The following is a 12,210-nucleotide window of genomic DNA, read 5'->3' on the forward strand; positions in this document are numbered from 1 at the left end:
ATGAGGAGGGCCGTGGGTATCTCTCCGAAGAGGAAAGAAGCCATAGTCAGGCTTAAGGGACAGTGTGGCCAGGGTCTGTCTTCCATCTGCTGGGCTCCAGGAGCCTTGAATGAGTCTGTGTGCTGAGGTCCTCTCTCTGGGCTCAAGGAGAAGATCCTTCTAGACCTGGACAAGAAGATTGAACATCTGAATCTTGTTTCACTATCCCTCACTTCCAGCTCATCAGGAAATCCTATTGCTCTAAATTCAAAATATATCCAGAATCCAGCCACATTTCACCTCACAGCAGCCACTCTGGTTCTTTAAAACTCAAAGTCAGATCATGCTCCTCCCCTGCCCTACACCTTCAGTGGTTCTCATGTTACTCCAAGAAAAACTCACTTCCTTGTGAGGACCCAGAGGCCTTATGTGACCTGGGCCCGCCTACCTCTTTGATCTCGAGGTCACTTCTCCTGAATCCTCACTCTTCTGCAGCTATGGTGGCCTTCTTCTTACCCCCGTTATCTCCAACCATCACATCTCTGGGGGCTTTGCACCTGCTGTTGTTTCTGCAGTGTTCTGTCCCCAGCTATCCATGTGCAACTTGCTCCTGGATTTCCTTTGGGTTTCTACTCAAATGGTGCCTTATCCAGGAGCCCTTTTCTGACTGCCCTGTCTAAAATATCAGCCCTTGTCACTATCTATCGTACCTTACTCTGCCTCACTCTTTCTTCATGGTACATATCATCACCATGCAGGGCAGTGGGGAAGCTCTTGGTCCCAAGCACCTCTCATGAGGTGGGCTGTTGTCTTTTTTAAAAGATGCTTCAGGGCCAGTCCCTTCTCCCATTGTTACCACCATCCTCCAGTTTCAGCTCTACCTCAGCAGCTTCCAGTGGTAGTGGCAGTGTCACTCCAGGTGAGAGGCTGGTTGAGAGCTCTGCCCCCTTCCAATGCTTGCCTGCAGAGCTCTTTCTGCCCTGCCTGTAGCTCTCTACACAATTGTCACCACCTGCCCTTAAGCCCTGGAGCACCAGGTCTTTGCAAGGTGTCTTGATTCCAAGGGGACAGTCTGATGTCTTCTTTGGCCCAACATCAAGGGCATGGCCTCCATACCACCAGGAGATAGGGAGAAGATTCCCTAGCAATGGGGAGCTGCAGATGACCCTGCCAACTGTCTAAGAGAGGGTCGGGGGAGAGGGGCCTCTAATGTCACTGGGAATTTTATTTAACTCTAGAGGCTCAGGGCTTGGGGGTGGGGAAGTTGTCCAACACAGCTTCCCCAGCCTGGTTGGTTCTGCCTACCTTCTGGAGTTCCTTCTGAGCAGGAAGCTGGGTCTGACTTGCTGGTAACTGATTAAAATAGAACTTGGCAAGGTCTAGGTGCATGTGTTTGACCCAGGATGACTTTTAAGAAACTTTAGCAGAAGCAGAGACAAGAGGAAAAAATACTGCACCAAAAGAGGCCAGGAGGAGAGTCTTGTCAGCCTTCTGGGATCCCATTGGCCATTCTTCTCCTGGTTTTTGTCTGAGAGCCAGGTTCTCAAACCTGGGCTGCCCTCTGAGGTTGAAGGCTTTGTCCTTTTCCTGCTGAGTAACAGGGCCCAAGACACAGAGACATGGTGCTGAGAGAAAGCTTCTCCTGTACTGTGCGCCCACCCTCTTGAGCAAATTCTACCTGAGTTCTTTATGGCCCCTCTCCCTAAGCTGGGAGAGCCAATCACATTTTCCCTGCTCAGCCCTTCTGTGGCCTCAGGGGCCTTGGCACTGGGGAGCAGGTTCTGCAGTGCCTGGCACCAACACAAGCCTGGGCGGAGCCCTGCCAACTTTCCCTTGGCTGAGGGATTCCCAGGGAGTCCAGAGCTGAGCACTCACTCGGTCTTAGTGTCTTGGAGAAGGCGGTAGCACTAGGGGACTCTTCATGCTGCCTCCTTGAGGTTGCAAAGTGGTAAGGTGGCCTTTCACATTACTGATGTGCTATGGAGGCTCAGCAAGACTGTGATAGCACCAGGATGGCTCAGGGAGGGACTCAAGGAGAAATAACTAGACTCTCCCACTCTCTACCTAGAACCTAATCCTTAGGGCACTGCTTTCCAAACATTCCCATGGCACAACACAGGAAATGGTGACATTGGTGCTGGCACAGTGAGCTAAAGGAAACCGACTGTCATGAGTGGGCCTTGGCGAAGGACTGGTAGTGCAGTACCCTGGAACCCTCACTCTGTCTGAGCCACACTATCCCAGAGGGGTAGACTTTATGGTCTCACAAATGCCACATCTGCTTCTAGGATGTGGCCCTTCCAAGCACCTCTGGGAGTGTATGAACATTGATTTAAGGGACAGACCTGATGACCCAGACTCTCCTGTTGTGGGTTCAGTTTCCATCACACTTAGTCTTCTAAAATATTGGAGGTCAACAGCAATACTCGCACTAAGAGGGAATCTCCAGAGTGTGTGAGTGGCTAGGATAAATTCCTTAGTGACAGCTTTTTGCCAGATCTCCCAAATAGAGTCACCTGGAGCATTAACGTGACAGGCAAGTGCCACTTAGAGGCCACATGAGCTGGAAAAATCACTCTATACCCTCTTCCCAATCTCCTCATCTGTAACACGGGGTAATAACTTTTTGTCTACTGTCCTCACCAGAGAGTCAGGAAGCCTGAATGAGCCGATGGATGTGAATGCTCTTGTCAAACTATAAAGAGCAGTACATACCAAAAATGGATTCTTTTGATTTCTAATTAAAATATCTTGTTTTTATTTTAGTTCTAAAATCAAAACTAGTTCTGGTGTTGCCCCTGCCCCAGTCCCTGCCATGTGCCTGCCTTGGGATAAAATATGGAAAACAGGGCTGCCCTCTAGGTGTTGACAATGAATGGCGGAGACCTGGGTGGGAGCAAATTGTCCTCTTAGGGTCTGCTCCTGTGGAACAGCGGAGCTGGTATTCAAGCGTCATGGGGTGAGAGAGGCTGCGAGGACAATTATAGAAAGGAACATGCTGGAAGAAACGTATTTCTTCTAAATTCTAGTAACCCTATAGAAATTGAATTTCATCTAGAATCACCATGGAGAAATTATTGTTCCTTTTAAGGGTTCTTCCCCAGAAGGGTAGAAAGAACCCTGAACTCTGTGATGCTGGATTAGAGCTAGAGACCTCAGCATGAACTCAGGTTTATTTGGATATATCTATCTATCTAGATCTAGATCCCCCAATCAATCTATTGATTGAACTCACTCTATCCATCTCTCTCTCTCTCTCTCTCTCTCCAGAGAAATAATCATAATAGAATTGTATACATACATATGATTCTTAGCTCTCTCCACCGGAATGACCCAAAGCTACTGACACTCCAGTAGCAATGAGCATATCCAGTGTCCAAATCTTGGTTTCTAAAGATCACTCTTCAGTAACAGGGAACTAGGGCTGTCGGAGAAATGGCTGATTTAGGGCAGGGGCAGGAAAAATTCACGATGAATTTGAAGCATATTGAAGTGTCAGTAACCAAAAATTGCTTTAAAAAATGGGGGCATGTCATAGGGACACAGGACACCAAAAGTCCCAAAGACAAAAGATGGAGCAAATTAAGCAACAAAATAAATAGTATAGTATTGGATAACCTACAACGCAAAATACATATATTGCATCTACACTGATATTAATAAATAATGGAAGGAAGGAAGGAAGGAAGGAAGGAAGGAAGGAAGGAAGGAAGGAAGGAAGGAAGGAAGGAAAACGGAAGTTTTCTCTTATAAAGAATTCAAATGATATAGAGACTCTCCCCTCCTCAGGAGGTAGAGCTTAATCCCTTCACTGCCCTTGAGTGTGAACATGACCTTGTGACCTGTTTCCAAGGAATGGAATAGGGAGGATGCAGTGGAGAAATGCAGCAAGCACTATCTGGCCAGGTGATGAAGGCTGACATCCTAGGGATGTCCTGTGGACATCACATACCCCTGATCTGATGTGATGACAGGGGCGCTTCGATTCTTCCCCCAAAACCTTAATCCCAGTCAGATCATGAGAAAAACATTCGAAAACCACATATTGAAGGACATTTAACAGAATACCTGACCGGTACTCTTCAAAACTGTCAAGGTTATGCCAAACAAGGAAAGACTGGGAACCAGTCCCAAACCAGAGGAGACTAAGGAGATGTGACAACTAAACCCAGTATGGGATTCTGGATGAGATCCTGGAACACAAACAGGACATTAAGTGACAGGTGAAATCTGAATAAAGCTTAGTTAAGAACAAAGCACAACTTAACAAACAAAATCCTCCTTGCATGGACCCATGGCCCTCGTGCCCCATGGTGAGTTGCTGTCTCTGTGGCTTTCCAGTCTCGGCATCCTTTGATGGGAAGCAGCACCTGCGGAGCCTGCCTGTGGTGAACAGCATCGGGTATGTCCTCCGCTTCCTCGCCAAGCTGTGCCGAAGCCTTCTGTGTGATGACCTCTTCAGCCACCAGCCCTTCCCCAGGGGCTCCAGGGGCTCTGAAGAAGCCCAGGAGAAGAAGGAAGGCAGGATGGAGTCAGGTAGGCTTTGTCTGTCTGTCTTTCCTGTGCGCACAGGTGGTCCCAGATGTCCCTGCCCTCCTGGAAGCTCTGGTGAGCTCTCCTGCTGGAGGCTCCCAGGCTGCTTCTCTGCCTACCCCCTACCCTGGGAAAGATCAGGAATGGCCAGGACGAAGGCTGCCTAGACAGTCCCCATACAGGCTGTAGTGGGAAGAGATTATTCCAGCTACTGAGAGCTGATGTTAGAGCTTTCAGGCCTATGGTGCTAGAACTTAGACAATGAGACCACATCACAGATAATGAATGATTTTCTTCACTCTCCTCTAATTAAGACTCTTGGACACTTATCCATCATTGCTGAGTCACTGAAAGTCTACAACAGTGAGGAACAAAGGAATCCTGAAGAAACTAGGGCTAAGGAATAGATTATGTTGGTCTTACCTGAGGGCCACAGGGACCCACCCACCCACATCAATAGGCCATGAGTCAAATAGGTTTTTCAGTAAGAGTCAGTGTTTCTCTGTCATCACAGGATGGAAAGTGATCCAGGGGCTGACTGCCTTTTGTTGCAGAGTAGCTCAGCATAGGAAAGCTGCTGGGAAGGTTGGTAAGGGCACGTAGGGGCCACAACATTCTGCTCAAGGGGCTAGGAACCTCCACTTAGTGATCTTGAGTAATGGATTCGTAAAAAGTTGAACATGAAAAAAATATATAATAATAATATTAAAAAAGTTGAACATGACTCTAGGCCCAGATTCCAGGTTCCCGAGGATGAGCAGAAATGTTGCCTTTTTTCTTTGTCTGGAAGCAGTATTGTTGATATATAAAGAACGCATAGCCAGTGAAACTGGAACCTAGGCATTATGTCATTCTACAAACATTTACTGAGCCCTCTTCTGGTCTAAGCATCATGTGAGATCTTGTGTTGTGATAAGACAAATGCATGAGCTTGGGAAAGTTTTAGGGGTATTGAGTGACTACTACAAATAATGCAAAATGAATACATTCGCACGTATGTGGTCACAGATAGGCTTCGAGCCTTCAACAAAAAGATGCTTATAATAAGAGTGGCTCTATCTTAAGCTTAAGAGGACAGCAGAGAAGAAAAAACCTAGATTCTTCGCATAGGTTTTTATTTTTAGATACTGTCAAGAAGGCTGTTTACAATTTTACATTAATCTCCCTGAGACCTGGGAAATGGGAAGAAATTTGGCCTCTACAAAGAACGCTACCTAATTAAATATGGTCTATGTGAGCAGATACTATATATATTTGTGCTTTATTGTTTTTGTTTGTTTGTATTTGATGTCTCTACATGTGCAAGCTTGGGAAAATCTTTTCTTCTCTCTGAGCCTTCATTTCCTAAATAGGGTGTTGGGGTTGCTCACGCATGGTACGCTTTCTGGTTCTGACAGTATGGCTCTGGCCTCTCCTGTAAGCCTTAGCTGACTCAGGAACATATCCTAAAGCTAATGTGTCTTTTAGTGAATCTTGCAGTGGGGAGAGCAGAATGATCTGATTTCACTGTGCAAACCACTGAAGCACTGTTACGTTGAACAAGCAATGACCCATAGGATATAATCATAAAGTCCCATAATTCATGTCTTCCATTCTTCTTTAAATGAATCCTGTGGGACCACTTTATTCTGTCCATGGATGAAATTTTGGACAAATCTTATGACTTCTCTTGCTCCTTTCAGGTAATTAAACATTCTCTACTCAATAATTAATATATCTAGGTCAGTGTAATAATCAAACTTCAAATTTCACTCAAAGTTAGAACTACTCCCCTTTCCCAGTTCAGACGTGCTTCAGGCCAGTTGGCTTCTCTCCACCTCACACCGAACTTTGTATTTTTGCCCCTTCTCATATCTAGCTAATAATGAATTTGAATCCTTCATGACCAGAGTAGGGGAAGGAAGAGAGGCAAGAGGTAGGAGAGTTTTTACTTGACTAATCCTGCTGTGAGTAGGAATCATGCTCCCTAGTTCTGGCAGGTGTTTAAAGCTGATTCTTCATCCTCTGGGCTCTTACACGGGTGCTTTGGTGATCCAACCATCTCTCACCTGCACTTTCCTTGACATGGACAAATCTAACTCTTCTCTGGCTGGTCACCTGGTCACTTACAATTCCTTCCATGGCCCCAAATCTGCAGGTAAATCTCTAGCTTCTTTCTGCAGAGGTCCCTTTGTGCCACCAGGCAGTCCCACAGAAAGAATCTGAGATGATCTAACTTTTTTAAGAGGCAGGGGGAGGGTGAGAAGGAGAGGGAAAGAGAATCCTCAGCAGGCCAGGGCAGAGCCCCACAGGGAGCTCAATCTCACAACCTTGAGATCATGACCTGGGCCAAAATCGGAGTCAGATGCAACCAGCTGAGCCACCCAGACGCCCCAAAGACTTTACTTTAGATCTCTCTTCTTTTTTCTTGTTCTAAAACAAACTTTTTATTTTTAAATTTTTATTTTTTTAAAGATTTTCTTTATCTGTGAGAGAGTGAACACAAGTGTGGGGAGGGGCAGAGGGAGAGAGACAAGTAGACTCCCCACTGAGTGGGGGCCTGACCTGAGTCTTGATCCCAGGATGCTTAGCCAACTGAACCACCTAGGCACCCCTAGATCTCTCTTCTGATGTCCCACATCTGGCCCCTGACAAACACTGCACATCCTTTGCCCAAACAAACTCTGGGCATGCAGGCTGAACCCTGCAGGCACCTCTCCTTTGTCCATCCGAGTAGCCACACTTTTAGATTTCCCATGGGAATCAAACAATAATCCCTTGCATATCTCGAGCTCCAGAGATAGATATCAAGCTATTCATATGGCCACTTTGGAACCCTTGGGAATATACTAGATTGTTCTCTCCATAATTCATCTTCTAGTCAGCCTGTTTCTCAACCTCTATATTTCTTTTGCAGGTTAGATGTAGGTAGTCACCTATAGGTATAAAACTGGCTTTCCACCATCTTTTTTTTTTTTTTTTTTGCAAGACCTGCACACTTCACTCTACCTTGGGGTGTCTGTTGTCTTGCAGCCTCAGCCCAAACTGAAACTAAAATGGTTTCATTTTAACATCCTGTTCCAGGAACCCCCCTTCGGCTTTCCTTAAGTGATTATTGAGGAAACTCTTGCCTTGGTTTCTAGGGTATTCTCTTCCCTCCCAAGCTCACCAGGCTGGAGAAAGTTCCCGTCTCTTTCCTGGAGCAGTGCAGCTGCCTCACTTCTTCCCTTGACTGAGACAGTTATTTCTACCTGAAGGCTGCTTTGCTTCCTAGTTGGCTTGGCTTCAGAAGCAATGACTCGAATTGTCTTCATGAGCCCTTCCCTAGCCCATGGCTGATTTGAAAACGTGAATTGCTCCAAATCCACCAACCTTGGGGAAATTGTTTCCATGCCATAGGTGTTGCAGAACCGAGCACAGTATGTCTCATGTGTCTGGGAACCAAACAGAAAGTGGAAGAAGCAGCTATGTCACCGTACGCTCTAAGTGGCCCCCTTGCCACAAGTCGTTTCCACCAGTCTGCTGTGGAGCCTAAAATGACACCAGCAGAGAGTTTGCCTTTAGATTAAGACATCGCCTTTTTAAGATTGCCTTGTCAAATTTCCCTTAAAGGGTAACACATTAAATTATTATTACTTCAGATGAAGAGTTAGCTTATCACCCACTATTGTGGCAAGAAGGGCACATGTAAGGGGAAAGGGATGGAGGCTCCATATCCCTCCACATCATTCCTAAACACGACTGCACAGTCTTGAGCTCGTTTGCACCAGGTTGCTCTCTGCCCCAGTGTTGTTCAGTCCAAGCTCTAATCTATCAGCCTTGGTGCCACACAGTTTCAGGGTTTGTCAACACTTATGAGAGCATTTCTAGAAGATGGTTAATCAGATGAGAAGAAAATGCAAAACCATGACATATAAGGAACTATCAAAGAAACAAGGTTGTTGTTGTTGTTGTTGTTGTTGTTTTTAAAGATTTTATTTATTTATTTGAGAGGGGTAGGGAGAAGCAGCCAGAGGCTGAGCAGGGAGCCCACAGATGTGGGGCTCTACTCCGGGACCTTGGGACCATGACCTGAGCTGAATGAAGGCAAACGCTTAACCGACTGAGCCACCCAGGTGCCCCAGAAACAAGGTTTGTGGTCAAAAACTGGATGATTTGGGGGAAGACATGATTTCCTGATCCAGTATATGACAGCAGGTCATGTGGGATTGCTCTCTGTGGCTCTGCTGATAGATTTAATTCAACCTAAGGTCTCCCCACTCAGACTCTGGTCAGGAGCATCCTCATCACCTGAGAAAGGCAAAAGCTCAGAGGCCCTCCCACACTCTTTAACAAGAGATCCCAGGTGTTTTGAAGACACATTATAGTTTGAGAAGTGTGGATTTAAGGGATGCTCTCCTTACCCTCCACTAAGGTAGAGAACTTGGCAGCTGCGGACCCAGGTGGAACACTTACAAGATATCTCCCTTGGGAGTCAGGTAGGTTGTATTCCTAAGGAACTTTGAAACACCAAAGCCAGGGACGCCTGGGTGGATCAGTGGTCGAGCATCTGCCTTGGGCTCAGGTCATGATCCTGGGGTCTCGGGATCGAGTCCCACATTGGGCTCCCCACGAGGAGCCTCCTTCTCCCTCTGTCTCTCTCTCTCTCTCCCTGTGTCTCTCATGAATGAATAAATAAATAAAATATTTTTTAAAAAAGAAATGTCAAAGCCACAGAAGTAGAAGGGACGGCTTGAACGGTAGTGATCTCCCCATTACCAGTGACAAGTGCAGATGCCCACCTGTTGGAGCCATTAGGGGGAACGCTAATAACCCAGCGGAGAAGTAGGAGGAGATGTCACAGCTGGAGGTGACAGAGGCTAGCTCTGAGCAGCGGGTGCCCCCCGGGGGGCCCCCAAGAGATGAAAGTGAGGAAACCAAGACAGAGCGGCTCACATCGGAACAGAGAGAGGGCATCTCCCAAATCGCATTCTCAGACCTTTGATACCTAAACTTTCTCCTGTGATCTTTCTCCTGTGTCAGGGGAAGACCAGACTACCTGAATCCAGTCTGGACGGTAGAGTTCTTGGCTTGATTTCAGGAACTCTGATTATTTCCCTTTAATTCTCTTAACCGACAGCCCCACGTGGTGTGTTTTAGGAAGTAGAGCAGCTCTCTGGTGCTTTAGGAGAATGGAGGCAGAAACGTGGATCTGATAACATTCGTGGTTCTGTCAGAAGCCATGCGATGATCACAGGGAAATTTTACCTTAATCTTTGAATACTGAAAAGAAAAGGCCTCAATTATAAATAAATGTTAGCCAGTGTTTTCCAGACTTTATTGTGCTCAGGAACCACCTGGCATCTTGTTCCAGTGCAGATTCTAGCCTCGGGGGGCTGGCGTGGGGCCTGGGGGTCTGCATTTCTAACAGGTACACAAGTGGTATTGGTGCTGCTATGGGGCAGCGACCACATTTTGCATGATAAAGCGTGGGCTCATCTAGGGAAATGTATACTTCATTTCAGGTTTGCAGTAAAATAAGTCTGTTTGCATTAGGACAGTGCCTCCCCTGTACAAGTGTTGCCACTGAAGATGCTCCAATGCCCATGGAGAGGAGGAGGCAGGTGTGCAAGTCCAGGTGAGAAAGGACAGGTTTGCTGCACTGGTGAGATGATCTTCAAGAAAAGAAGACAGGCAAAGTCCTCAGTGTGGCCTGGCCACCTGCCACAGCAGGATCCCTGCTGTCCTTCAAGCCACCCCAAATCCCGAGAAGATGGCCATCCATTCTCCCAGACCCTTGTTGACACATCCTCAGTGACACTTAATTTTGCCTTCTCTTGCAAGAATCTGGGTCCGGATCTCGTCTCCCTGCTGGATAGACTTGGGGGGCAGAGGCTGAGATGTAACAGGTCTGCAGCAAATGTTTATGACTTGAACTCTATGCAACACAACAGAACACGTCGTCCGCTCGCCAAGAGTGCGGGAGACCTCTGGAAACCACAAATGTGATAGCTGAACTCTTCTGCGAGATCTAATTTCACGATTGGTTTCCTGCCTTTGAAGCTCTAACGTGATGGGAACAAACTGTTTACTTTTTCTCAAGTAGCTTTTTCGATACACAGATGGTAGGGGTGGGAGATGAGGAAGGACATTTGTTCTTGAAGCTTGATGTTTTCTTCCTGGGCTTGGTGGTCTTTGAGCCAGGTTCCAGAAAACCATCGGCGTAACAGACATTCACAGTGTGTTCCATTACAGCTGAACCCATATACCCAGCCTCTGGAAATCAAATCTGCTTCCTTGTTGAACTACAGGTTCATCTAACATGATAGCACTACAGAGAATGACTACACAGGGAATACCTATCTTTCTGAAAGATTGTTGATTTCTACAAGGAAATAGAGCTTATCAAGTGTCCCATGAGTTATATTACGTGGAAACATCATTCAGTCAGTCAGCAAACATTGAGTGAGCTTTCCCATTTGGGATGCACTGAGGCCCGCAGAGTCAAGGCCACTGGTTCAGAGCCACACAGAAAGGTCGCCATGGGGAGGAAAGTGAGCCCAGGTCTTCTCTTCCCTGACCCTTTGCTTGCCTCCCAAGCCAGTTGTCAGTAGCGTCCTGTGACCCAACACTTGCCAGGTAGGGTGTACGTCCTGTTTCCCCGGCTCAGAAACTCAGAAGCCTGACTGCACAAAATGGATGTTCACAAGTGGCTTGTGGTGCACCTGTGTCAGTTCATCTCGTCACGATGTAAAAGAACAAAACAAACCCCAACCCCCCATTTAGCAAAATCCAGGCCAAAACTGTACTCCAAATACATTAATTCTCTTTTATCCTTCTGGGTTTCCTATCTTGGCTCCAAAGAGTGTTTCATTCATGCATCTGTGCTCAGGGTACATCCTGGCTGGATGACAGCCACAGGATAGGCCAAGCCCATCATTCCAGACACCAGGAGAGCTCACCTGTCTTTACAAAACCCACACAGAGTGGCCTACTCCACCAGACATTAGGCAGAGTTTGACCTGGTATTTTAAATAATATGTGGAACGATGGAGGCAAAAAAAAAAGGAAAAAAAAGAAGAAGAAGAAGAAGGAAGGTGTGTTATACCAGATTCCCTGCAGCTGCTTGTCTCTCACTGCAAGCCAGTGACTGGAATATCACAGAGCTGTGCTTGCCCCATCACAGCCCGGCCCATGTGAACAAAATGAGCTGTGCTGTTCTCAAGCCAAGGGTTGGAAAGAGGGTCATGTGGGAGGAGAGCAAGGAGTATCAGTATCCAACTCAGGTGTTAAGAATCCTCTAGAAAGTGTTGATGGAAAGGTTCAAAGAGGAGTGTCCACAAGTCCTGCAGCAAATACAAAGGAATTCCTATATTTTCAGACAGATAGGTCCAGGGGGAGCCCCGCCGGAGCTACTACAGCATAAGATGCAGAGTGTTCACCAGGGTAGGATTTCTAATCTGAGTTCTGCCCCCAGGCATCAATATGAGTTCATTTAGGAAAATTTATTTATTGTGTTTTCGATTATGTCATTTATGAAATTATAATATCTGTACATATTTTATTTAATTTTATAAAAGATTTTATTTATTTATTCATGAGGGACACAGAGAGAGAAGCGGAAACATAGGCAGAGGGAGAAGCAGGCTCCCTGCAGGGAGCCCTATGGGGGACTCGATTCCAGGACCCCGGGATTACACCCTGGGCCGAAGGCAGATGTTCAACCACTGAGCCACCCAG

At 46.6% G+C, this 12,210-nt stretch overlaps 1 protein-coding gene across 8 annotated transcripts in view; it reads left to right on the plus strand.

Moving 5' to 3' along the window:
• Nucleotides 1-12,210, plus strand: part of SCML4 (Scm polycomb group protein like 4) — a 114,835-nt gene that overhangs the window by 66,576 nt on the left and 36,049 nt on the right. For all 8 annotated transcript variants that reach the window (XR_012033750.1, XR_012033752.1, XR_012033749.1 and 5 more), the window contains one exon: nucleotides 4,321-4,515. Coding sequence is in view for 1 of the 8 variants with exons in the window: in XM_072831871.1 (XP_072687972.1) it covers nucleotides 4,321-4,515 (195 nt within the window). In the remaining 7 variants the exon portion in view is untranslated. The remainder of the gene's footprint in view (nucleotides 1-4,320; nucleotides 4,516-12,210) is intronic.

This window comes from Canis lupus, chromosome 7 (genome assembly GCF_048164855.1).
Source record: "Canis lupus baileyi chromosome 7, mCanLup2.hap1, whole genome shotgun sequence".
Taxonomy (NCBI): domain Eukaryota; kingdom Metazoa; phylum Chordata; class Mammalia; order Carnivora; family Canidae; genus Canis; species Canis lupus.